General features: G+C 39.5%; 2 protein-coding genes and 1 non-coding gene across 6 annotated transcripts in view; 2 read left to right on the top strand and 1 right to left on the bottom strand.

Annotated features, from left to right (window-relative positions):
- Nucleotides 1-1,406: 1,406 nt before the first annotated feature.
- On the top strand, nucleotides 1,407-10,826 carry LOC138019794 (uncharacterized). 3 transcript variants are annotated; one of them, XM_068866688.1, is made up of 5 exons: nucleotides 1,407-1,636; nucleotides 1,757-1,784; nucleotides 1,936-2,056; nucleotides 2,591-2,635; nucleotides 9,443-10,826. In XM_068866688.1, the coding sequence occupies exons 1-5, from the start codon at nucleotides 1,594-1,596 to the stop codon at nucleotides 10,445-10,447; spliced, it is 1,242 nt and encodes a 413-aa protein (XP_068722789.1). In that variant the 5' UTR covers nucleotides 1,407-1,593; the 3' UTR covers nucleotides 10,448-10,826. The 3 variants fall into 3 exon arrangements, with proteins under 3 accessions (XP_068722789.1, XP_068722786.1, XP_068722787.1); XM_068866685.1 differs by having other exon boundaries at nucleotides 1,535-1,577; XM_068866686.1 differs by lacking the exon at nucleotides 1,407-1,636 and having other exon boundaries at nucleotides 1,646-1,784.
- Nucleotides 10,827-14,053: 3,227 nt separating this feature from the next.
- On the bottom strand, nucleotides 14,054-14,126 carry Trnat-ggu (transfer RNA threonine (anticodon GGU)). Its single transcript has one exon. It is a non-coding gene; the product is annotated as a tRNA-Thr (tRNA).
- Nucleotides 14,127-20,794: 6,668 nt separating this feature from the next.
- The window catches only part of LOC138019593 (zonadhesin-like), a 6,900-nt gene continuing 287 nt past the window's right edge, over nucleotides 20,795-27,407 (top strand). Inside the window, exons 1-3 of one of the 2 annotated variants that reach the window (XM_068866451.1) lie at nucleotides 20,795-21,066; nucleotides 25,312-26,133; nucleotides 26,714-27,407. The exon at nucleotides 26,714-27,407 is cut by the window's right edge and continues 287 nt beyond it. In XM_068866451.1, coding sequence (XP_068722552.1) covers nucleotides 20,971-21,066; nucleotides 25,312-26,133; nucleotides 26,714-26,896 — 1,101 coding nt within the window. In that variant the 5' untranslated portion in view covers nucleotides 20,795-20,970 and the 3' untranslated portion in view covers nucleotides 26,897-27,407. Of the gene's footprint in view, nucleotides 21,067-23,308; nucleotides 23,445-25,311; nucleotides 26,134-26,713 lie in introns of those variants that run through there. The other variant, XM_068866452.1, reaches the window with a different exon arrangement.

Here is a 27,407-nt window from a genome sequence, read left to right on the forward strand (position 1 = left end):
TAGTTCAAAAAGAGGCTTATATTATAGTGAACTCTATCTTTTGAATAATAACTAAAATATTAAGTTACCAGCAAGGTTTAATCTTTGTACTTTTTACCGAGTTCCAGATGAGAAAAAGTTTCATCACTAGACAAGTCCGTAAACATTTCATCTCACGATTATTGAGTTTATTCACAAAAAAAAGAACAAAATCGGCACTGGAGAAAGCCAAAAAAAGGGACTCACAATGGTAATAATTCATTATTGTGAATTATTATTGTTAGTTATTATTTACAATTATTTATCATTTTTGTTCCAAAATAAAAATATATATATTATAGCACTATAGCTGGTGAACAGGGTTCATGATTCGACCAAGACAGAGAATACGTCAGTTAGACACGGAACGGAGTCAAGATGAATGCCGGAAAAAGTTCTGTAAATTCAGATGATTCAGCATGGCTCTGAAGTACCTTGCATCCGTACAGAAGAATGTAGTTCTGAGAGCAGGTCGAGTGAAGCGCTGCGCAAAAGGGTTGGGAATAAGTTGTCGATGCCACCAGCATGATCCGATGGACCTCTTAAAAAAACCTCTCACAGACAGTGCAACCTTTTAATCTAGGCTTAATCTCACGAAGCAGTGTCGTTTGTCAAATTGAAACAACAGACGCGAAATTATTCTTAATGTTTAAGTATTTCTATGATTTAAAAAAAAAAAACTGTAAGTGGGGTCAGGCAGTCCGGAAACTAGGCATCGAACGGATTTCCCTTGAATCTACCGAAGCGAAGCATAACTGAGGTGCGGCAATATGCGATAAAGCAAATATTTAAACATTAACATATTATAGACATCTCCTGAGAAATACTTTGAGGTATTTAAAGAATTCTTGATATCCGGCTGACAACCGTGGAAATTAAGAGTGAGAGAAAGAGTAGCACCTCTTGAGCAAACAATTCAACTTGTGTCTTCTAAAGTCTCGTTACCTAATTGGTCATAAAGAACGCATTCAGTTGTTTTACATATTGAATAAGCGCTTTCCGGCCGTAATTGAAGCGTACACTTTGAAAGACGTTTGGTGATTAATTAAGCCTTTTTATAAGCCATTAGGGCGGGGTTAAAGTGTGGAAAGTGCAGATAAAATCTTCGTTCTATTTGTTTTTGTTCAAGAACATGAAATATGCTGACCTTATGGGATGTCAGAGGTTCTGTTTTATTTAAATTATGACTTCTCTGTTTTGTTTTTAACGTCACTCGAAAATGATTTCCAATTTACCGTTTAATTAATTCAATTATTAAGGAAAATGTTCTTTAAGCCGCTTTGGGGCACCGCGGAAAGAACAAAACTCTTGCCTCGTGTCAATGGAAGGAGGCGCTATGTCATTAATTGGTAGCAATGACATGGACCTGACATGGAATGCCCGTCGAACGGGGATAAAGATTGAGTTCGAGAAGTGAGAAATCTGCGGGAAATGAGCTTCAAATGGCCTGCATTCAGGCAATACCTTCTTTAACCCATTTCCGGTGTTTATGGAACTGTTAATTATTTACGCAAAGAACAGATCGAAGAGCATGCCAGTGTGCAGTCAAACTATTATTAGTTGAGTGATTGGGGCATGACGTACTTCTTATCCAATCAATTCACTGCGTGCTTTGTAGGTTCGCGATGTCAGAGCTCTTAGTCACTTGTTATCAGTTAAGTCAGAGTAGTAGCGATGCCGCAAGCCTCGCTCCTCGTTCAAGGATTGACCATGCTATGTATTGCTTTTCATTCCGCAGGTATTTCCCTTGCGTCCAAAAATACCAAGTAAGCACAGCACATTTATATGCCATCTTAAATTGAACACATTGATATGCGGCCGGTGTGTCTAATGGAGTTTGAGGTCGTTATCTGTCGCGCACTGATTTGTTAAATATTTTTATTAACCTTTTAATTTTTTTTCCAATTTTCCCCTTAGGGAACATAAGGACGCAAGACTTACGTTGAAGCCGGTGCGTGGCCATCTTTTGCTATCCGCAGGAAGGATCAAACTCGGGGAGCTGTATTTGTCAGGAATTCCTTCTCTGCGAGGAGAAAAGGTAGGTAAATCATGCCTAATATCTTTATGGCACTTTGGAGATCAATCACGCTTCAATAAAAAAAATAATAAATGGTGATTCTCGCCTCAAAATGTGAACGCTCGGAATTCGTCTGTAATGCGTCAGTAGAGCTTCGTGATATGACTGTAAGCCGATATCAGCAAATGCCTACATTTTTCACTGCAGACGAGTTCTTATTTCCTTCCATTTCACCAAACTAACGATTACTTAAACTCTGTCCACCCACTGAAACGCATCCACTGTTCCTTGTTTTTTTGAAAGCTGACGATCGTGTTAGGAAAGGTAGATAAGTAAAAAACTGGAAGGCGACTTCTCGCCATATTTCCTACAATTTTTTCTATTCATTGTTATTCATGTGTGAGCAAAATGACAAGTATCTTTTGGGGGTATGTAAAGGTGCCTACGCAAAATAAAATATTTGCGGTTCGGCGGCAATGGTATGCTGTTAGCACGTTTACTTTGAGAGGCCTCTTCTGTTACCAATTTTCAGGACTGTTTATTTTCTTTTCTCAGGGTGAAAGGGGACCACAAGGAGACAAAGGAAGTCAAGGCCCCAAGGTATAAAACCTTAACTATGTGCCGTCAGTTTGTTCGCTGTCATTTTGTACTGTACTTCGTTAATATTGCCAAGCTCGATCTTGCTGAGTTGTTGGAAAACTTAATTAAAGGCCTGCGCTGATGAAAAGGAAGAAATAGGATTTGCTCTGAGCGAAGTGGTAGTAATTACTGTCGGAAAGTAACGAGACTTCAACTGTATCGCTTACAACTTGAAGTCGACCTGCGTCTTCAACAAATTGGGGCGAGACAGTGAAAGTTTCGTAGTGCTTTGTTTGTTATCATTATTGAAGCTCTCGAAAGTGTCTAAGTATTGTCGAGCAGTCTTTAGCACTATCTCATGGAGGTCATTCCAGTGCCGCATAGCACAAAACATCAGATTCGTAATATATCACAAACCTTAAATTGATCTCTTGCAAGCTTCGCTTGCAATGCAACAATATTTACCCTCTGAAAAAAACTGTGATACGAATCACTATAAGAGGTTTTTTAGATATAATGGAAGACAGCTGGAGCACTATCGGTCCTTAAGCAGCTAATTGCAAGTAATTCTGACCAAAGTCAATAGCAATTACCGGGTGGAATTTCCTCCTTACGGAAATCTAGGATTTCAGCCTGCGGAGTAGTATAAGACAGGTGACCACAGGTTTCGCTGTTCATAAACTTGAAAGTCTCTGAAAAAAAACAAACTTAAAATGATCTTATTTCTGCTTGCTAAGGTCTCAGTATTTGGCCATAAGTGGAAAGTCCTCAAGTTACGTCAATTGAGAGTAGATGGAAGGTGTGATCGGCAGGACTCTGCGTGGTGTATGGCAAAAAAAATCACATTTTGACTAGAGATATATTGCACCCAACGGAAATCGACGCGGGGCGTTCATAGCTTATTCGTTATTACAGACGTTGAGAAGAAAAACACCTTTTGGCGGGGCAACAAGCACCTGAAATCAGTGTTTGCGCAAGGATTCGGTGTTAATTAACTCGCATGCCAAGAATAAATACAGAAGCTCTATCCGGCATTTGTGGATTAGGAATACAGCTTGGCCAGACATTTGGTGTTACCGAGTCAGTTTTCACTTTTATTAAACTCTCAGAAAATTATTATCGCGTCAAACAGAGAAATGTTTGGACCTCTGTATGACCTTCGCCATTCAGAGTTTCCATAAAGCAGTTACTTGATTGCGAAATCCTCATAAAAGAGTTGTCTTTCGCACACAGTTTTTCTCGTGCTCAATATAGCGGATTATAACGTAAATAGGTTTATGAAAAGCTTAATTCAAGTTTTGATCTCATTGACCCAGAAGTTGGTCTGGACTCGGAGCCCCAAGTCCGTTATTTAGCGAACTGTCCTAAACGTTCGAAGTAGAGCAAAAAGCAACAAGCCAGTTAAGCGTTGAGATTGCACAAAAATGGTAAGCCTTGGTCTTGAGAATCTGAGGCAAGGTTTTATTGTATGTCGTCCACATACTGTGGGAATAAATTACTAATTTTGTGCCTAACCGAGATCTTCTGTTTGAAGAAGAAATTTTCGCGCCCATGTGCATTTCCAGGTGTAATTCACTTTGTTCTGACGTTGGCAACCGTGTTGTGAATAGTCAATTCGCGGGGAAGGGGGGCTTGAACTGAAGTTGACCAGACATAGACTTCGAGTATTCTAGACCACACTGTAAACTGCTGGAATTTTGGATATGTTTTATAGTTTAAGTAAATAATGATGATTTATGTAAATGTTCATATGATCAACTGCTGGACTATTACACAGCTATCAATTCAAATTCCTGTTTTTTCTTTTATTCGAAGGTTACAGTTTGTAAAATACATTAGTGTTTTGTTCCTATAGATAGCATATTAGTCACCATAAGGTAAGGATGTATTCTGTAGTTATGACGGCACATTATGTAACCCGTGTTGTGGAATTCTGAGCTCGAAACTTTGACATGCAGTCTTATAACCTACCTAATAAAAGCAGATAAACATCGCCTTTAACATTGGTCTGAACTAGGGAAATAATTATAAGGCAGGTCTGCACCAGGGTATTGTTTTAAGGGTCAGGTCATAAATAGGGTATCAAATTTTTGGTATGGTCGTAAATAGGGTATCAAAATCGCAGATTTTGGTCATAAATAGGGTAAGGGTTTTGGGAAGCGGGCCCACGCACCCCTACCCAATTTTTCTGGGAGTACCCCCTCCTCCCCCCCCCCCCCCGAGTCAATTGTACAGTTTGTTATGCGCCCATAGCTCAGAGCGTAAAAATGCCACTTTTAATGAATGAGTTGCCAGTAATCGAATCCCGTTTATACGCAAAGGGTTCTGGGATCGCCAGGGGGCAAACATTGCAAGTCGCTATAAGAAAATGTATGGCGGAAACTTATTTCGACGTCCAAAAATTGATTTTAGAGAGAGATCAACGCTTTTTTCGACACAGATTTATCAGAAATCGATTTGGGCAATATTGATACGTGGCAAATGTAAGTGTTTGTTTGAATAACCGTGAAATATGAGATAAAATTTACTCGGGTTAACCTTAGGCTAACCTTGCTCGAGTGAGGATCCGTAAGGTTGAAATATTACAAAATTAGGTACAAATCTGGAGGAAATAACACAATAAACCCCTTTTAGTAGCATTTACGTGTGCTTAGGCTGTTACGTCTTGCGTAAACGAAATATGGCGTTTGGAAATATACCGTCCTCAAAGGAGAGAAGTCGTTGTCAGAGGAGATGGAAATTCTCTTTGGAGGGATGAAATGAGCGATGACAAACATGAGGAAACCCATAGGTTAAGTTCTTGCTTGATTGAGAAAAATCCAACGGTTTTCGAGCCGAAACTCTGTAAGAGTCCAATCATTTTAATATAGTACGCCGATTCTGCTCAAGCCGCGGCAAACCATTTCAATCTCCTTCTGCTTCGAGGCAGCTGTTTTAATGCTCTTCTTCCATAGAATACAGCAGTCTCTGTTTCGATGGATTTACTAACACTGGGAATTCATATCTGATATGCCCCAGCTGTTACATGTAAACAAACCTTTTCTTCTGTCAAACTACCATCTACATGTAGAACTACATGTATTAAAGTCACTGGATCTAAGCAAACTTGTCAAGCTCCACTATGACTTCGTCCAATACAAAAGCGTCATCTTCATATACTAGTTCTGTAGATCTGATCTTTGGAGCAGGTCTTTGAAGTTTTAGTAATGCCACAATCATACTCTCTTATTTACAAAGTTGGTGTAGGACATTCAGAGGTTCTGTAACCTCGTACAAAATAATCTCAACAGACCTTTGTACTCATCGAAACCTTGAATTGGTCACGATTAATAGCTCTAGCCTACGACAAAACATCATTGTTATTCCTGGGCGAGTAAAATCTAAATATTCCAACCTTCGATCGTTGTCACAACCCCGCACAGCACAATGATCGCCACTAGGCATATTTCCAATATTATTTGAATTGCTGAATTTAGAAATAGGCCAAAAGCCAGCCCATACACACGTAAATACAACTGAAAAGGCTTTATTGAGTTATGTCCTTCAGATTCATTCCTAATTTTGTAATACTTTAATTTGAGGCTGTTTCCCAATAAATTTTACACAAGCAAGGAAGTTAATCAGCAAATTTTGTCTCATTCCACGGTTATTCAAACAAAAACTTAGATTTGCCATGTGTCAACATTGCCCATTTCTTATAAAACTGTGTCGAAAAAAGGCGTTGATCTCTCTCCAAAATCGTTTTTTGGAAGTCGAATACCTTTCCGCCATACATTTTCTCACAACAACTTGCAAATGTTTGCCCCCTGGCGATCCCAGAACCCTTTGCGTATAAGGCGTGGATCCAATTGCTGGCAACTCATTCATTTTAACGTCATGGCATTCTCCAGACAAAGTTTTTAAATCGGATAGCAGGGGTGACAATTAATTTTAACGTTTAGCTGGAAATGCATAGTTTCGCGGGAACATCAAGTCAAATCAGTAACATTGCGGTCATGGGTTCGTGATTTTGTCAGTACATGTAATCGTTTGGTAGTATGATTTTGTAAGGTTATTCGCGTGGTAATGTTATATTGGAATGTATTAATCGACTGGCTTGCAACCAGTCTCTAGAGAGACAGATAACAATGGTGTAATGTACAATTCCTGGTACACGAACAAAAGGAGCTGATGACAGATCTTTTGTTCTCGTCCACCTACTTGGCAGCGATGGCGTAACGTGAAAACCACCTATACAGTGTACCTCCATCTTTGCCTTGCTTTTCAATAACTGTACTCTTGAATTTTTAGATTACTGTACCTTCTTTTCTGCAATAAAATCTGTATCTAGTTGTGTATCTGACTGTTATATTTCATAACAATCGATCAATACAGTCGAAACGCAGCTTCTTCGCTACATCGAAGGCAGTGTGATAAATTTAATCTCGTTTCCAGCATCTTAGTTTTTCTAAAAATTGTGATGTTTCTTGCTTCAAAATTATTGATAATGCTACTTCTTTCTATCAACTCAAAATCAAAGCGAGCTTCCATATTGAGCGGTTGAAACCCGAACTCAATAAACAAGTTGATCATGTCAGTTTAGCATTACACTTTTAAACTTTTACCGTTATGTCAGTTGTGTTCTCTATAATATTGTTGGTTCGTTTGAATTTAACCTACTTGTAACGAACATTTAAGCTACAAAGAATCATTGTATTGATAGTTATATATACATGGAAATCCAACGATGTAGTCACGAGCAAGTACGAAATACTGAGTGATCCATTTTGACTGAAAAAACACATTTTTCGTGAGTGGGAATCGAACCCGCGTTCCCTGGATTACATGTCAGGTGTGCTCACCACTGCACCATCACGACAACCCTGCTGGAAACAGAGCAATCAGAGAGCTGATTTGTAAGCCGCGGGGCTCCCCGGCGTTTTTATCATTCAGGAACAGGACTACATCGGATCATCCGAAGAAGATTCACAGGCTACCAGAAATACCAAATTATGTTTAGAATGAAGAACTGGAAATCCAACGATTTAGTCACGAGCCAGTTAGAAATACTGACTGATCCATTTTGAATGAAAAAACTTGTTCCTGAATGATAAAAACGCCGGGGAGCCCCGCGGCTTTCAAATCACCTCTCTGATTGCTCTGTTTCTAGCAGGGTTGTCGTGAAGGTGCGCTGGTTAGCACACCTGACATATATCATACATCTCAGTCAAAGCAAACTTACATCGGTCTTTGCGACACATCATTCAAATCACGTTATAGAAACCACACATGTTCCTTTAGAAATGAACGCTACAGAAATTCCACTGAACTTAGTAAATATGTATGGGGTTTGAAAGACAAGAAAGTCGACTATCGCATTAAATGGCGGATTGTTAGGCATGCGAGATCCTATTCAAATGTAACGAAGAAGTGTAATTTATGTCTGTGGGAGAAATACTATATAATTTGTAGACCAGATTTGGCGACCCTTAACAACAGAAATGAGCTTGTAACAAGTTGCAGACATGCAAAGAAATTCCTTCTCAATAGCGTAATTATTTAAGGCTTATTTTTAGCAGCTCACTGGAAACAGTTTGTATTGTTTAACCGTTGCTATGCACCCCAGCCTATAGTGAATTGCTACCGTTATTTTCAAAATCACTGTAAAACACCATGTATTCCTTCTTTTTGGCAGTTGCCTGATGATTGCTTCGTGAGAAGCATGAAACTCGGAGTAGCAAATAAATGTTTTTGACCTAGTTCAAGTCTACGTATCTATATATATATATATATATATATATATATAGAGAGAGAGAGAGAGAGAGAGAAAGTATAGGAGAGAAACCCTGATATTTTCTATCGCCTAATGATTGCTCTAGCAGGGTTGTCTAGCAGGGTTGTCGTGAAGGTGCGCTGGTTAGCACACCTGACATGTGTATATATATATATATATATATATATATAATTATACTCCAAGAGCTAGGTTATTTGAACATTTACTGCAACTCTGAGTTTCATGCTTCTTGCGAAGCAATCATCAGATTTCTGGCAGTTGCCTGATGATTGCTTCGCAAGAAGCATGAAACTCAGAGTTGCAGTAAATGTTCAAATAACCTAGCTCTTGGAGTATAATTATTCATAGCTCTAGCTCTGCTGTTGAGCACTTTATAGTAGATGAGGATTTCTTTCCACTTTTTCGGTTATATATATATATATATATATATATATATAGAGAGAGAGAGAGAGAGAGAGAGAGAGAGAGTGTGTATAGGAGAGAAACCCTGATATTTTCTATCGCCTAATGATGAAGAAGTAGCTTCCTCTAAAGAACATACCGAATTCAAGACTTGAGTGCACAAATCATACCCTATTTCAGACCAAAATGGTCAAAATCGATACCCTTTTTCAGATCAAAACGACGGTTAAAAAATCATACCTTTTGGGACCGCACTTACTTATATAGCCCTATACGTTTTGCTGTAACTTTGGCCGGGATGAGTAATATCGATAGTTGTATCGAGGACTTCGTCACTGATAAAGGTTCGTTAAATTGAGGTTCTACAGTATCCTCGAGACTCTCTCGAGAATATATCTCTTCATATCATACAAGTATTTTCGAAAGAAAAGGATTTTTCTAAAACCTTTTATAGAACAAAATCTCTCCGCCGGGAGATGAAAGAGAATCTCTTTTCTTGCATGAAGGCTGGTAGTACACATTCTTGGTCTTTTCGCAGAGAATGAAATTCAAAACTACAATTAGAAAGCTTGGCTGTCTCTATCGGTGTCGAGGAAGTTTTGCGTTTGATGAAACGTTACAAAGGTAACCCAAGTTATTATTCGATCTTCCAGGGTGAAAAAGGGAACAGCTGTACAGATGAACACAAGAGCGTTGGGCTTGCGTCACGTCTGCGCACAGCTAACTCCCAAACGTGTAGTGCACGGCTTGAAGGTGAAGTTAGGTATGACACGAAATCCGGGACGCTAAATATCTGCAGCAGGAACAAGTGGTTACAACTGCAGACTATCCCTTCCGGAGCGATTAACAATTCACCTCCCAGGAAGTCTTGCCTCGAAATATTGTTTAGTGGAGAGAGTCGAGGCAATGGTATGTACTGGATAAACCCCGTTGGCAAGGACAACACGCGCAATGCGTTTCGTGCTCACTGTGATATGACCACATCAGGAGGAGGCTGGACTCTTGTTGCTAAGGTAACCGATGACTACAGTTGGGTGTGTCCTGACCGAGATGGGGGCATGTGTTCAGGCTCCAAGACCAATCCTCTGTATGGCAATCTGTTCCATGTCATTCATCAAAGAGACACGGTTGACTTGTCCATCAAAAATGATGCTGATGCCGGAGTCCATTTAAACAACACTCTCATTCGGTTGCTCTTCTTATCTGGCCGTCAGTCTGTTCGCTTTACCTTCGTTGGCACAGCCAATGATTGGACGCCGTCGGAAGACGCCTACGCCACCTTCAACCCTAGCAAAAAGAATTCAATGTTCTTGGATCATGAGTGGGGCCAGTACACTTTGGAAAAAATGGATTATACTTGGAATATTATTAAACACGCTCGGAAAGACAAAAGATTCACTGGAAGGATCATCTGTTGGGGAAACAAGGTGACACACTCATACCGCTTTTATGACCACGGTCTTCACGTGGGCTCCCCTGCCGCTGGAAACAAACCATGTCTACTTGATAGTAATCAAAATGAAGTCATGCTCAAGAGTCACTATGCAACAATACAAGACACTCCTCTCAAAGCACGCTGGGATATGGCTCAGTTTGGTTTCCTTGGGGCTCGCTATATTCAGGTACCGAACAAACGCATTGCAATATGGGTACGATGAAGGCATCATATCACCACTGGACTTCTCTCTGCGTCGTTTGTTCCTTGTCCTTTTTTGTCTCCTTTGTGCCATCACTCACTTCATGGCAAGAGCCATTACTCCAACGAATTATAACGATGAACGTTTGAAAACTCAAAATAAAAGAGCAAAGTTCCATTGTGAATCAAAATGTTGGAAGATATTGACGACTCTTTATATATATCCATTGAAGTCCTGATCTTTAAGGGAAATGAAAAAAGCAGCACATGCTGTATTATAATCTGTAAATATCTTTTTACGCTGATAATAGTTTTGGACAGTTGAATGTAATTAAAAATGAAATAACATGCACCCTCTTACCCCCATCTCTACAATAAAGGAAACAAATTGAAATTGCCCATTTATGTCAAAATTTGTAAACTTGGTGGGTAATGACCTCGCTGGGGAAAAAACCTACATGAAAAGATTAATGAAGCATGCATTAAATTGGGGTCCATTTGTCACAGCGGTTTGTAAGAGTCTTTTATCCCGTCATCCAACTCCTTACCCAGTCGGTAACTTTCTTTTCAGGAAAAACGCCGACTGTGAGACATCATCATACAGTCATACCACTGGTGCTAATCATGCACAGTCCTGCTATTAGACTACAGCCCTTTCATCCTAAATATAACATTACCATCGACAAAAAATATCTACGCATTGCGTACGTGTGGTAGTGCAGTAACACAGCGCTGTATTATTGTCAAGTGAGCTGCGTTTTGTCTTCCAGGAGATTCAAGTTATCTTTGCGTAATAGTTCACGATATTGTTTTTGTGCTGTATATCATCATAGTGTCATAGTAGATGTGTTTGGTAAATAGCCCCCTGACAAGACATGTGGTTGGTAGTAAAATACTAAACCCAGAAAGATTGAAGAAAATAAAAAGGAATCGAGAAACATTGGCTTCGAGGGTGATATGTTGATCATTTCCAAGTTCCCTTACAACTTGTTTTTCACCACCAGGTTAACCGTGCACTCTGAGCTTCTGACACCTTTCTAAGTTAAGTCTTCACTGAAGTTCAGCCCTGTCGGACGGGGTTAGCATTTGGATGGGTGACCTCAAGAAATCTACTCGTCAGAAATATAGGACCAAAAATTATATTTTAACGCTCAAAAATGTGAACTAAGCAAGGTACAGATTTTGCAAAAGTAAATAAATATTGATACACAGGTTTTAGGAAGAGCAGAAGGAGGTTTTCAGGAAATATCGATCGAGAATAAAATATTTTGCCATCAGCAACAAAATTTACGACATGAAAATTTACTTAATTTTTGAACAGAGAAATATAAAAGGTTACCATCAGCGAAAAATATTTTGGGAGATTTTTGCTACGTTTAATTTTTCTATTGTAGTTTTGGCTGCACAAGTAAATCGCAAAATCGAAAGTGACAGCGAATTCAGCGGACGCCGTGATCAAGTTACCTGGCATGTTTACACGCGAAACAAAGGCTACTTCTGTGTCAAAATGATGCCAAGACACCGGGTTTTTGTTTTTGTTAGTTAGTTTTTTTTTCTTTCAAGTGTTTTAAAGATTGACAAGAAATGTGCGAACTCAACACAAAGATCACAATCGCCCAACTCTTCAGCTTGACCATTGTTTCTGCAAAGTCAAAAATTTACTCTCCTAGACAAGGTTATTTATCACCAGGTAATTCCATGGTTTTGGAAATGGCAGCTGCTTTATCATTCATCAGCGTCACAAATTCTTGCCGATTTTGGGGCTCATTTTGTTGAAACTGAAGCACACTTCCAAAGAGACCTTTTTATGTTCGTCAGTTATGCACGCGCTGCGGGCCTATTGTCACCACGGACTTACACTCACACTCTTACACTCGTACAACCTTCTTGTGTTTTGACTTAATCTTGAGCCCTCTGCCTTTTTGTTATTGAAAAAAACAAATTGATTTCAGTTTTTCATTCGTCTGTTCTGTTATTGACAATGAATTTCATCATAACATTGTCAAAGTATCGTGGATCCACAGCTACTTCGACAATGTTATGATGAAATTCATGATCAATAACAGGACAGACGCATAAAAAAACTGACATCAATTTGTGAAATTGATGGCATCCCCTAATATATGTTAATCAATATGTTTTAGAACTAGAGAATCCCAGATGGGCGTATCTTAAAACCGGACATCAGGTCGCTTCAGTGTCAGACTATGTCTCCATTGTTATCGTTGTCGGCACATCAACGAGGCCCTGAGGGAAAAGCTATGGATTGAAGCTGTAGACATTCTAAACATGTGGATGTCGATAAAACGAGTGATTCAAATATTGAAAGGTGCCTAAGGCTTAACCATTCAGTCATCGCTTGAAGGTAATACGAACACAGAGGGAACTGAATAATAACGAAACAACCATGCACATGTTGGTTTGATGGAAACCTTGGTAATGATTTTTCAACAAGTCTTCAGTTACTTTAAGTGTTTTACTTTCTCTAGTCAAAGATACCCTCTGAAATTGAGAGGTTAAGAGGGGAAAGACACCGAAGAACAGCAGGAAAGAATACTGGGGATGCGGCTTTTTAGATGCTTTGTTATCGGTGCTGGTATTAAAAGGAGTCCACCAGAATCGAGGACAGCGATAACTGAAATGTATTATTTTGGGTTATCAAATTCACAAGTTTGCCGTTCCCACGACATAATGAGGTGACAAATCAATGATTGGTCACACGTACATGCAAGTTCGGAACCCGAAAGTCAATTACACCTATTTGATTGCCGACGAACATGACCCGTTTTATTGGATTATGCCCATCAACTAACGTCTTTGAATTATCACTTGACAGGCATTTTAATACCCGCCCCCCCCCCCCAACCCCCCCCAAAAAAAGATCGAGTTTCTGTTCTCGCTCAGACGAATGTAGTGTTTACGCAGAACCTAAGCGATAACTTATTTTGGCCAATGTGTGCCCAGTTTAAGCGAACAAATAAACCAACCAATTAGAATTCGAAATGAATGGTGTTTCTGCCGCTTAAAAAGGCGTTCATTAATTATTTGCATACAATACAAACTGATTTTGTATTTTTAATTTTAACTCCAAGCCATTTTAACACAAACAGAAGTAAGTGGTAAACTACAATACTCCAGCTTCACATTTTACTGATGCACTAATTTCCTCGTTTCCTCCTCGTCCTCCAATGTTGATTTCAGAAGTGATAGACAACCCAAAACTCTAAAGCACCATTTAATTAATGGAGAAAAGGCAGGAGATGGCGATTTTAAAAGGAAATAACTCTCCATAAATCTTCCAGCCACCTTCAGTTTGTCCGGTGTTGTAGGCGAGGACTCAAATGAGGCGATCTCATTCTCAACGATATTATATGATCAAAACAAAAAACGCAATATATATATATATTTTAAATTACATGAGTTTTCTGGTTTGCGAATAACCGTTTTATTACACCAAGCACCAAATAAATGCGCTAGTAATTTGTCGCTGTGGCAGCCCAAAAATCCTAACGAAACTCTATATGAAATGGATCATACATGAACTGCGGATATGAAATCAAGTGAAGCTATGATCCTCGCGGTTATGAAGGCAATTTTTGCAATTGCGAAGAGAAGCCTGAAAAATTCAGGACTTCAACGGGGTTTGAACCCGTGACCTCACAATACCGGTGCGACGCTCTAACCAACTGAGCTATGAAGCCACTGACGTTGGGAGCTGGTCATTTGTGGGTTCTAATGTTCCCGTGAGGAATGAATGAATGAATGAATGATGAAATGATATATGAAATGGATTATGCATGAATTGCGGATATGAAATCAAGTGAAGCTATGATCCATTTCATATATCCATTTCATATATCATTTCATCATTCATTCATTCATTCCTCACGGGAACATTAGAACCCACAAATGACCATCTCCCAACGTCAGTGGCTTCATAGCTCAGTTGGTTAGAGCGTCGCACCGGTATCGCGATATATCATAATGCACAACCCAACCCAGAGAAACCGTAACTTATATTAACTTTTTTAGAATATTTCAATATCCCGAAATGCCACTTCTTTCCGTCATAAGACTCCAAGTATTCTTTCGGTGACTTTGATTCTATCAACAATCCGATACAGAATCCTATTGCATCAGGTTCATCATTTGTTAAACATCTACCATTTAGTTTCGTGCACTTTGCAGCTTAATTCGACATCTTTAAACACCAGCTTTGAACTCGGCTACAGTCCTTGTCTCTCCATCGCTTCCTTTAGCAATTTGATTTTTTCCTCCAGCCTCTTCAGTTGCATCGAACGCCTCTTACTAACGCATTTGAGGCCAGGTGAGCATGCGCATGCAAGAAAAAGGAACTCTCCATGTTCATGTAAGCATGTTAGAGTGACATGATTATTAAACTGGATTCAGTAGTATCCGTGCGCATAGAAATTGTCAGTTAAGCCACTAACTCGTTACTGGTAGCCAGTGAAGTTCACAAACGATAATTGAGAAATATGACAAAATTTTGGAGACTTGTAGACAAGGCGAGGCACGGGAGCTTTGAACTCGCTGGATTTTCTTTATTTGGCAATCAGGTAGGCCATAAAAAAGACCGTTCCAATAATCGAGCCTAGACGACATGAAAGCGTGAGTTTCTTAATGCATCGCAGATTATATAAGAAAAAGAACGACGAGGAACAGAGCTTTGTAATATACTGACCCATAAGATATTTAATTTGTTTTCAAGCCACGTGCCTATTCTTGACAAAGAGAGCTGACGTAATGGTAACATTGCCAACTCTTGTCCTGAATTCGTTGTTCGTTTACTTTGGCTAGTTGCTGCCTTCTGCCAAAACGAATCATCTCTGTCTTATCATCGTTCAGCATCAGTTTGTCACAGTTTTGCATCCATGATTTAATAGCACTAATACAACGTTTCATGGCAGCAACGTCATGCCAGTCAGATGGGTCAAGTCACCTGCTTGAAAGGAGAGATAAAGTAGCGTATCATCATACATTTGGAAGATGTTCATCAACGGTTTCAAAGAGTTTACCAGCGTAAATGATAAAAAGAAGGGGTCCTAAACAAGACCCTTGCGGAATACCCCAGGGAAGGGCAAACACGTGAAATCACATCAGACACACAGATACGGCGTTGAGTCCGATCGCTATGGTACGATGAAAACCACAGACTTAAGTCTATGAAGCAGGATATCATGATCCATCGTGTCGAATGCTGCAGATGGATCAAGGAGTAAAGCCATTGTAACATAACAGAAACCCATAAGGGCTGAAACGTGTAACGGCCCCTTGTGTGCTGGGAAACAAGCTTCTGAACATTCAATTGCTAAGTACCATATTTGGAACAACAAGAGCGAGGGGTTTCCAAATATGGTACTTAGCACTGAAACATTCAGCCAATCGGAATAATCGGAAGCTGTGACCGCACGTTACACGTTTCAACCCTTATGGGTTTCTGAACATAACTATTGTTGACATTGACGAGAATATCATTATTCACTTTGAGTAAAGCTGTCTCTGTACCGTATGATAACGCATGTATGCCGACTGGCCGCGTGGAAGAAGATTGTAGGTTGCCATATCTGCTTGAAGATGGTTGAAAACAGCACGTTCTGTCATTTTAGAGATAAAGTGAAAATTGCTAACAGGCCTGAAGTTCTTAAGAGCAGGCTATCATTGGCGCTACGGAACAAGTGGCCCCTCTAGGGCTCACCGCCACTCGTTCCGCAGCGCCAGTGACAGCCTGCTCGCTGGCTAAGAAGCCCTCTGCTGATGCATATTATCAACTGGATCGCTAGGTAAAGGTAAAGGAACACCTTATTTAACGTCGCCTTTACTCTCTAGAGAGTATTCTCCCAGGAAGCCGACGGTGCGCTCATTTTACCCCCCTCTTTTCCATCAGTGCTCCATTTTAAGGGTATTTAAAGCTACTTAGGCTACACTGAAAGGAAAGAAGTCGAAACAAGGATGAGAGATCCGGGGATCGAACTCGGGATCTTATGCACCAAGCCCGCGCACTAACCGAGTGTGCCACCCTTGCTCCCATAAACGTCCCTATAAGCGACCAACAATCCACACAGTTTGTTTCGCTGGCTTGTCAGTCACTCAAGATTTGTTGCAAGACAATACTTAACATGTCACAACTAACCTAAATTTTCATGTCACCAGACTGATTTTGACACACCCTTTGGTCAGATGGCATCGAGTCAGAGATTTTGCAGATAGAACATGCCCGGAAAATTTGGCAAGTAATCAGCCGGAAAAATTCTCTCGAAGTTTAATCTTCGGAAAAATATCCGTCCGACTAGGAAATGGTGAAGAATTTTCTAGCGCTTTTATCACGTGATCCAGAGGAGGTGGTTTAGTTCCTGCCGTAGTAGTTCGTGCGACAAGCGACGCGACGACGACGAAAGTTTGGGCAAGTGTAGGAAGGTAAGAAAACTATATATTTTAAGTTAAACGCTGTTAAAATGTAGGAAAGCATACGAAGCAATTAATTCCTCTGTTTGTACATCAACTTGTGGGTGTGATACGTCAAAAGACGCTGGACGTCGTCTTCATGCTCCGTTGGAAACTCAAACTTCGTAGTAGTAAGCTTAAGATGAAAACGCTTTGAAAACATATATTAATAATTTAAAAAATACAACCACACTTTTGCATTTTCGGAACATGTTTCGATGTTTCAAACATCATCGTCAGCCATAGTGAGTGTAACATTAAAATTTTTACAAGATAATTCGTATATATATATATATATATAACTATCAATACAATGATTCTTTGTAGATTAAATGTTCGAAAACCGAACTCAACAAACAAGTTGATCATGTCAGTTTAGCATTACACTTTTAAACTTTTACCGTTATGTCAGTTGTGTTCTCTACAATATTGTTGGTTCGTTTGAATTTTACGTACTTGTAACGAACATTTAATCTACAAAGAATCATTGTATTGATAGTTAAATATATATACGAATTATCTTGTAAAAATTTTAATGTTACACTCACTATGGCTGAAGATGATGTTTGAAACATCGAAACATGTTCCGAAAATTCAAAAGTGTGGTTGTATTTTTTAAAATATTAGTAACACTTGTGCTATCCAGACCATTTGATATATTAATAAGCTGTTAAAACTTGAACTTAATTAAATCCGGCTTTTCTCAGTATAGCGTACCATTTTCTAATGGGACGGTTTATTTCATGATCCATTAAAATGTGAAAAGGTTTCAGTGAATGACCTCTGACTCAATGTTGGCTGCCTTATTTTTTAAAATTTAACTTTTTTCCAAGGAAGCCGCTAAATGATTTCGTTCCTTTACGACAAACGTAACACCGTAAAAGCATAGAAGATTATGATCCAAAGCTGTAAATTACTTGGCCTTCCATGATGAAAAATTCCGGACAACTTGTCTTGTTTTCAAGTAAATACCACCCTCAGACCCATTTTTGAACTCAATTTTAAGAAAATAAAAATGGAAGTCGGCTAAAAAAGACTACCTTTTATTCGCTGATAGAAAACCAACTTTTTTTATCTGAGTAAGCTTCTAGAATTGTCTTTACAGAACTGAATACGTCACCTCAGAGTCATTGCGATATTGATTGAATAGGTTGATGCTGACGTGTTCAGTTACAATTAAAATCGTTATCCATATTGGCCGTGTTTTCACGACAACCGTTGTCTCGATCAGCATTACCGAAAATGTTTTGTTGGCAGACTTCGTTCAGCAACTTAAAAATGACGCGTGTTTTCACGCGGTAAGATTAGATGAGGAGAGAGCGCGTGCCAATGCGATAGTAAAAATAGGGAGCTTAAGATCTACGACGGCGACGTCGACGAAAACGTCACCTCAAAATAGAACTTTGCTCTAGTAAAAGTCTTTCGAGATTATTCCATCTTGTTCACGTCGTACAATGTGGGCGAAGTATCCTAAAAATAAATTGGTACGAGCGGTTTCTGACTGAAAATAGAGAATGAAAGATTCTCTGTTGCATGCTAACGTTGTCGTCAAAACCTAAAATTCAATGATTTCACGTCGTCGTCAGGCAGAGAACCGCAAAAATATGAGCTAAAATCCGTGCCGCAAGTGCAGCACGATTATTTATGCGCTTCTAACCAATGATATCATTGTTTTCTGGCGTTTTTGACGACGTCGTCGTCGTAGATCTTAAGCTATAGCACGCCTGTTGTATTTCCGATTTGAATAACCGCCAGCGACTCCTCGCTGATTGGCCGAAAGTAATTGCAAACTCGCTTAAGCTACCTGGTTTAATGAGAATCCTATTGAAATTTGCCGACTCACTTAACTTTAAGCGAGTTGGGAAAGAAACTGTTTTCATGAAATTTTCGGTTGTCACTCGCTAAGCGACCTGAAAAACAGCTCGTGAAAACACGGCCATTGCTGCGTTTGAAACTGCTCGATAAAAATAGCAGTTACTTTTCATTAGTGTTTTACATTCAATAGTATTTTAAGTAGTCAATATGTATTTTTAATAAAAAAAAAGTGTCGCAAGTTAATAGGCCAATGGCCAGCTTTGACGGGTAAATAAAGGTGTTGTTGTTCGTGGTAATGACGGTGATTGTGACACTTATGATTAATTAAGATGATAGTAATTGCTGCCGAACGATTTAGGAAACTACTAGGTTAGAGCTAAGAAAAGGCTCTAAATTCAGAAGATATACATTTGATGGAAAATTGACTCAGTTTTAAATGATAATAAATGCAGCATCCCCATCAAAATCTCGATAAAAAATAGTCTAAAATTTTCTTGTGCGAAAACAGTATGGTTGACTGACTTCTTCATTTAGATTGTACTGGTGACGGAGCATCACAAAAACGCAATTTAATGACTTATCTCGACGAAATCCGTTTTAAGCCCGTTTTACTCGCGTTTTACTTTTCTCTCTTTCAGTTAGAGTTAAACTTCTCGGCGCCAAGCCTTCTGTCAGGGGCACCCAACGTCAATTTTCGGAAAATATCTGTTCGGAAGACGATTTGAGATCTCGAATTTTCGGAACATTTGTTGTAAAGCTCCTTGCTTGCCTGCCTCTCCTATGATTTTCGAACATCTAAAACATGGTATAATTGCCCATTTTTAACGGATTTTTACCCTAAAAAGGTCACCTAGAATTTCGGGAGACTTTTTTCTGGCTGAAATTTTCGAAAAGGTAAGTTTTGATCCCTATAATTTTCGGATCACTAGACTTTCAGCTAGGAAATCCGAACAGATGAAAAATTTTTAGAGGTTAAAAATATGCCTATATCTACCGTTTTAATAGTAAATACGTTTAACAATGCTATTTTTAAGTTGCTTCGAACTATATTCCCGTTGGGTGCCCCTGTTCTGTAATTATTTTTTTTAAAAATTGGAGTCTGAGTTGTGCAAGACGTTACTTTGACCACTAAACGTACAAGCATGCAACACTGAGTAACAATGAGGGCTTCACTTTCGTGCATCTTTTCTCTCCCTTCCCACACAATGACGTTACTCACACTGATTTTACCTCCACACGTCCTCTTCATTATTTTGTCGGCTTTCGTAACCGGCCAGCAAGTCAAAGGAAAAAATAACACTTGAGAAAGATCCATAAGCCGCACCTGCTTCTGCCTCCCAATACGCCTACATAATCATTTAAGTTTTTTGTTATTTAATGTACGTTTTCCTCGTATTCCATAGAACTAATCAAAAAATCGAAATAAATTCTTTCCGATTGACACTGGGATTGATATCAGAGAATCTTAGAAGATTCGAATAAGTTCACTAGATAACTGCATCCCAGCCGGATGCAATGGAAAAGTATTTCTTCCTTTTTGTGTGCCAGAATCCGTTAAAAAAAAACCGTTTTGATGGAGACCTTAAGGTAATAAGCCAGTAGACTCGAAACAAAGATCACCCGGTAATTAAGAATATGTATGTTACTCTCCATATTATATTACTCGGTTTTTACACGTGCTATATGAAGAAGATAAATTTAAGTGTGTTGCAATCACGGACAACCAATCAGAAGATTGCTATTGTATCGGTTAAAAATGATCTTGATTCTGGGAAATGGTAATGGCATTGCATGTAATTTTCCTTATTTTAAATAATTTTACAAGAGTGCGCTATGGAATAACCTGCAAAAAAGCCGCCAAACCCAGTCGTTTTTTTAAAGTAAACAGCAAAAGCGAATGGCACAATAAGGCAAAAATTATCCTATTCAATTAAATGGGCTAAGAAAGAAGATTATGCTAACCGCATAGTTAAAAAAAGAACATGACATTCTTGCAATACTTTGTTTGATGAGTTCGGTTGATCAAAGTGAACGCTCTTAACGAATTTTCATTTATTGTCAATTAAAATTCACTATACCTTTCAATATTTCTCTCTTGCAGCCAGAAAAGCGCATTTCCGATCGCCTATTTCCTACCTATATACACACCCAAAATACTTACGCCCCGCAGACAACTTGGTAAGGAGAGCAAGAAATCGATCCAGAATTAGTTCGTCACGGCGTCAAGTGGCTTAAGAGCTCGTTCGAGAGTTTGTGAATTGTCTTACGATGACTTTTAGGATTTGTCTCACAACACTGTTCCTGTCGACAATTTCATCTGCACTTGCCATCCAGGAAGAATACACGGTTGCTAACGCCATGAAGGTAAGCGGCGATTTATTTGAAGCTAAGAAACCTTGTGTCTTAATCATCTATATAGCGCATTATAGTTAGATAGATTGACTTACAATAAAACTGTGTGTAATCCCTGAGGAATATTCGTGGAGCACTACAACGGCATCCATTATCAGCTTGTATGTTTGGTCTTGCAAATGTTGATAATGTGACAAATTCTGGAGTATTTAAAATTGTGCATGTTCGTGGTCTGAAAATACACTCACAACAATCACTACATGGCAAACGGAGGAAAAAAATCGACAAACCTCACGGTTAATAGACATGCAAACAGGTTTATTGGTGGTGTACTTGACTCGGATCGTGAAGAAACGTTGGTTGTGCGTTTTTGCAACTGTAAAGCGACTTTCACCAAGTTCTGTTCCAACACACTGCAAGGTAAGATTTCTGCCCGTTGTGTGGCTGACCAAGTCCAAACTAGAAACCTCGAGTACAATGATTGCTTTCAAGTCAGCCGTAAATCGTATAACGCAGTCAGATAGGCCTTAATTAATCTTAAGCGCCTCTTGACCCCCGCTCACAATCTTAAGAGAGACCGTTGTTAGCCTCTCTGTTCTCGAGAGAATAGGTTTCACCGTAGTCGTGCGTTCAGTGTACTGTAATTTCATTATTTTCAAAGTGGTGCCTATCAATGCTTCGTGTTTGGCGCCACTTATTTTGACCGTGGTTAGGGTTAGCGTTAGGCCTTCCTTGCCTAAAATTATCTTGTCTGTGTTGCGTTGATAAAACGGTTACTATCTGTAGCGGCAGAAAAACCTCAAACGAGCTACTCATAACCGCAAAAAGGCGGAATCGCTTTGCTGAGTCGTTTGCTGTATTTTCTTGACAGACCGGTCGTCTTAGTAAAAGTGCTTTTCTTTTGTTTCCCGAGTGACAAGCGATCAGCTATGTTTTGAGAGATTTTCTTGTTTTGTTGAAACGCGCACAAGTAGAAATCGAGCAAAAACGGCTAAGGCAAGTCTGACATGAAAATTAACGATTATTTCTCAATACACATTTAATTTATAATGTTTTCTTGACCGTTTGCACGATTAAGTGAAAACCAATATATCAACCACAGCACCGACTGATTTCTGTGGAAAATCACCGAAAGTCGGTCTGGGAAAGGAGCTTTTGTTGAAATGGACGTTCAGTAGACAAAACGTTCTTCATTTCCGGCTGAACGGAAAGGAAGTGTTTAATTGCGGCAATTACTTTGTTTCCTCAAAATGGCACCAGGCAAACTTTCGGAGATTTCAAGAGAAAGCTGGGGAAAAAAATCTGAACGATATCTTTTTTCTCTTGTTTCTGCGCAAATGAGACTACCAGTCAGTACATACGATATTGAAAACGTATCAGTTCATTTGCTGCAGGGAAGATTAATTACTTGAGCCATTTATATTTTACAGATGTCGAAGAAAAAACAAATCGCAAAAATATTGGAAATCTTTACTTATTAAAACGCAGCTGTAATCATGACAGACACGATAGGTTGACTATGAATTTCAAAACGAAATTCATTAACTCTTCTCCTTGAAAAGAAATCATCCTATACGAGCATTTGTATATCTTTTTTTCAAGATCCGAGACCGGGTATTTTGTAATCGAACCACTCAGTGTCACAAATATTGCGCAAGCTAAGTTTCATAGGTAGTTTAATTAAACTATAACTGTTTTTTTCTGAACCAAATGCGATTATTGCTCACAACATGCTTTTTCTAGCTCAGTACTGTATTGGTTTACTCTCGAAGAAACTTCTCTCCTTTACGCCGGCTCGAGGTTTACTTCGTCGATCAGTATTATCCAGTATTACTTGTGGATCTGCAGCATAAATCTGCCGAGCAGGCACTCGTCTCTTCTGTGCGCATTCATCATGTACTCGTTACTGACAGGTATAAAGGAACTGTTACAGTGCTGGTATTAACAATATTGAGAAAAATATGTGATATCTTTGAATAGAACTTTGAGCCTTTCGTGGACTGAGCGAAATGTGTGAGTTATCTATTCACAAGCTCATACTTAAAAGTATCAATAGGTTTTGTAGCTTGAGTATTTTCCATTTCCGTAGAGTCCAATCTTAACTTCCAATCGTAGAAAATGTCTAGACAGCTAAGAGGGAAGTGAAATGAAATACTTCCAGCTGCTGATTGATCGACATGATTGTTACGTTGCCGACGATTCCTTTAATAATAATATTGATAAATCCTTTAGTCTTCAGGCCTCGCAATCCAGCAAATAACCGCTATCAAACACGGATAGCGCTATCAATGCGGTAATTATTCATATTTTGGAATACTTGAATTGGCATATTGGTCGGATTAATGCAGCTGGCACTATCCATGGAACATTGTAGGTACATCTTGTTCGGGGTACGTAGTTTCATTGTTCTTCAGAAAAAGGGATAGCATGATAGAAAAATTTGTTTGAAAAGTGATGCAAAACAACAACTTTTCAGGAATGCTCTTACATAAAGGACGATTACTACGAATGCTGAGATATTCTTTTGCGGAGGGCAAGAATGCCGTAGAAGCAGATCTTGATAAGAGTTATTGAGACCCGAAAAAGTAATTTAGGGTAACCTAACACTTGCCTGAGATCGTTAAATAGCACTGAAGTAATTCCGAAGAAAAGATTCGCAAATTACATTCCAACGATATTGAACTTCTTCGAAGATGACCCCATTCTGAGCGCCGAAAAATACATTTCCCACGTAATATCTCAGCTAAGATTCTATGTGAATGCCAAGCGAAACAAAAGTTTCCTCTTCTGTGTTGACTGGAGGAATTGCGCGTGTTGCATTTCAGGACTTTATTACATTGAGTTGCACCGGATTGCGTTTCTTTACTACACTATTAAAACAACGTGCATCTAAAATCTCTCATGCTGGTCATGTTTATGTTTCAAATTAATCTTCAGGAAAACGAAATCTCGTTTATGCAAACATTGTGTTTTGCTTTGGGCTAAAACAACATGGCTGTCGATCACATATGTGAACGGGCTCTACAGGTAAAAAAGCCAGTGTAATTGGCAAGGTAATTATTTTAAATATTATATGTCAATAATAGAAAACTCATTGTCATGGAAAGGAATTAAGCTGGAAACTACCTTTGTAGTTTCAAATGTTATCTTTATCCAGGTTAACATTATCTGATTCGAGCGCAAGCGTGAATATGTTAAGACTGTTCCTTCTTCTTTTTATACATTTCTTTGTCAAAAGTGGATTTTCACATGCTATAACGGGCTGTCAAAAAGAGTTCACAGCCTCCAATCCAATCCTGTTTGGAGAACTGCAGTGTTTGAGACAGTTTCGGTACTTTAATTCTATAAGCTCATACCCTACTTTGCAGAGGCTTCCTTGCTTTCGCTCTCTAAACGGGTCTCCTCGATGTTATGTCACGCATGCGCGACAAGACGACACTTCAACGTCGCTTTCACCCCTCCGCTATTGTGCAGGCGTTAAAATTCAAAATGGTTCTACAATTGTAGCGGGTTTTAAACCAATCTCGACTCCAGAGCTCTTCTCTCTTGTGTTTGACTGAGGGCTAGAACCTGAATACAAGTATTTTCTCATTGGGTTTCGTGAAGAACAATGAAAAGCGTCTCTGATTGGTGCATTCGTGACGGCACGAGGAGTGAGCAGGCACCGTAAGGTTCAACTACCCAATTTTCGGCTTTAATAACCCTACGGAGCATGTCCTCTTACATAGAGTTTCCCAGAGCCTCGGTTAATGCGCAGACATAACATGCGAGGCCTGGTGACGAGAATGGTTTAGCCTGTTAACCTTTCGTCGCTTGGGAGGGAAAGTAAGGAGACGTCTGCCAAACGCGCGAGAGCAAGCTCAACATCAAAGTACAGGATTGCAAGTGTTCTACAAACCCGCCTTATTCGTTCAGGCAGAAAATAAATTCAGTCACAAGAGTGATTTAGATAAGAGTGTTGTTATGACGTGAATGGGCCCCTCAACACAGTCACAAATGCCTCTGGTTCCCGCAAAAATCAATTTTTACGGCCCTGGTAAAAACATGCCAGAAGCAGTCAAGCGTGACATGGCTTCTTCTGATTGAAATTGGCGGCCCTTTGTTTGTTTCGCTTGCAAAGTGTATCTAAAAATAAATCCATTTGCCACTGTGCTGGGGCAAGGCCGCAAGTGATAAAACAACACCCTTACCTAATTCACTCTTGCAGTCAGTGTGTTTTGATTTACTAGATACTTAGCTTTGAATTTACCCACACAGGCACATGACAGAGACACAGGTTGCCAAAATTCTATCGACTGCCCTATCTCGACACACAAGGCGACTCTTCAGTGTCAGGACCACAGAGACTGTCAACAGCATGAGTTATGTCATGACTTTTTTAAGATCTGTTTTGTTAGACAACCCGAGCGAAGCAGAATGAAACTCAAGAAGGCCAAAACTAAAAGGCCACCCCGTTGCAAGGTGGACGGAGACTGTCTCCAAAACCAAACTTGCCATATCTTTTTTGCCACTTGTGTCGACAAACCTCGCATGGAAACAACGGCAGCGACAAAAACCAGTGTTGCGAGCGTCCGGATGTGCGAGGAAAACTCTGATTGCTCTGAAGGGCAATATTGCCATGATTTTTTCAACATGTGTCTACCAAATCTTACGGTTCGCATTGAACCCACAAGTTCTTCTCCTGCAGGTGTTGGATGCAAGTCGGCTTCAGAATGTAAAAGTGGAGAATTTTGTCATAGGTTAACCAGTCTTTGTTTGCCAATGCCTACGACCGCCAAAATGAAGACCACTCCGAAGAGTCCATATTCTTGTACTTCAGATGCCGAATGCAAGATTACCGAATTTTGTCATTTTCTTACCGGCATGCGTCGTCATCAACATGATCTTGTTAAAGACAAGAGACTCCAATCTGCCCAGGGCGTTTGTATTGACAAAGCTTTGAAAGAAGTCCCTGAAGATCAGACGCCTGTCTCTCAAAACTGTAGTCAAAGTACGGAGTGTGGAATGGGGAGGTGTTGTTTGAAAGACTTGGGGTTATGCGTGGGTTATCGCCTGTTAGGACAACTGTGTGTTGCAGAGGTAAGACAAACGGATAACTGACGCATATAGAAAACATTTAGAAATTCGAGTCTGGGACCGGCAAATAAACTCTGGAGAAATTGAAAAAATTCTAAATGAGGTTTTTTTTACCTTGTTCAAGTTAATACTTTATATTGGCGCCAGTAGGGAATCAAGCACTAAAGTATTGCAGCGACTGGGTATTACTTGCCATTTGCAAAAAAACTTTGAATCCTGATCACTTCGAAGGGAAGATATTTTTTGTTCACAATGGTATTCCGGTTGCGAGAAGGGCTTTGTGGTTGGCCCGCTTTATTTCCCGGTTTTATCACTTTTAAAGGAAACTGGAGTAACAATTAAAATTTGACAAAAATATTGACGACCCAGCTTACAACTGAAACTAACCTGGTTTAAGTGTCTTAACCCTACCGTCCTGCCCCCCCCCCCCCCCCCTTCCCTCTTCCTTCTCTTGCCCAGTCACATTCCAGGAAAAGTGAAGATGAGAAACCTAGAGAACGAGGATAAAATTTCGTCTACTCTAATGACTTGAAATTATAAGTTTCGATTAACATGCCCGTTATTTTACTTTGCTTCACTCTAGACGGTTCCCTTTTCGTGCCCATGCCTGTCTGGCCTTACATGCGTTAGTAGGAGGCGTCCCATGCGACTGAAGAAGTTGGACAAAAAATTAAAGTTGCCCAGGAGGGCCATGGAAGAGCGGATCCCGCAGCTTAGCAGAGCAACTGAGTTCAGAGTTGGAAAGTGCCAAAAGATATCGGATTAAACCATGCAAATTGGAATTATGAGAAGCCAGACCTCAGCTTTACGCTACTCAGCGATATTTGAAAAAAAAGGATTATTGGTATTTCTTCGTATAGGTAATCACACGGGGACAGTAAAATTAAGGGCAATTCAGTATCACGTAGAAATTGCCCTCATCGCTGCGCGACTCGGGCAATTTCTTAAAATACAAGTGATAATTAAAGTTAATTTTACGACGAAACTTGCGATTGCTTGTTTCAAAAACGCATGCTTTTATTTCGTAGGAAGTATTTCGTTTACTATTATGTTTATGGTTAAGGTTATGAATCGACAACGTTTACACATCAAGTCGATGTAACATAAACATGTAGGCAAGTCCAAGAACTACATATCAAATATACAAGCAATAAGAAACAATTAAATTGAATGAGGTTTTTGTGATATCCGGAATAATCAAGGTCGAGATAAGTGTTATCAGCCGAAGCCGAAGTCTGAGGCTGATAACACTAACCGAGACCTTGATTATTCCGGAT

Source organism: Montipora capricornis, chromosome 10, assembly GCF_036669925.1.
Source record: "Montipora capricornis isolate CH-2021 chromosome 10, ASM3666992v2, whole genome shotgun sequence".
Lineage (NCBI taxonomy): Eukaryota > Metazoa > Cnidaria > Anthozoa > Scleractinia > Acroporidae > Montipora > Montipora capricornis.

What these genes read in the sequence shown, in the direction of transcription:
- LOC138019794 (XM_068866686.1), top strand. Translation starts at nt 1,693, where the DNA reads ATGCCGCAAGCCTCGCTCCTCGTTCAAGGATTGACCATGCTATGTATT. An exon ending in CTTGCGTCCAAAAATACCAA is followed by an intron (nt 1,785 to 1,935) that starts GTAAGCACAGCA and finishes TTTTCCCCTTAG; the next exon opens with GGAACATAAGGACGCAAGAC. An exon ending in AAGGAAGTCAAGGCCCCAAG is followed by an intron (nt 2,636 to 9,442) that starts GTATAAAACCTT and finishes TCGATCTTCCAG; the next exon opens with GGTGAAAAAGGGAACAGCTG.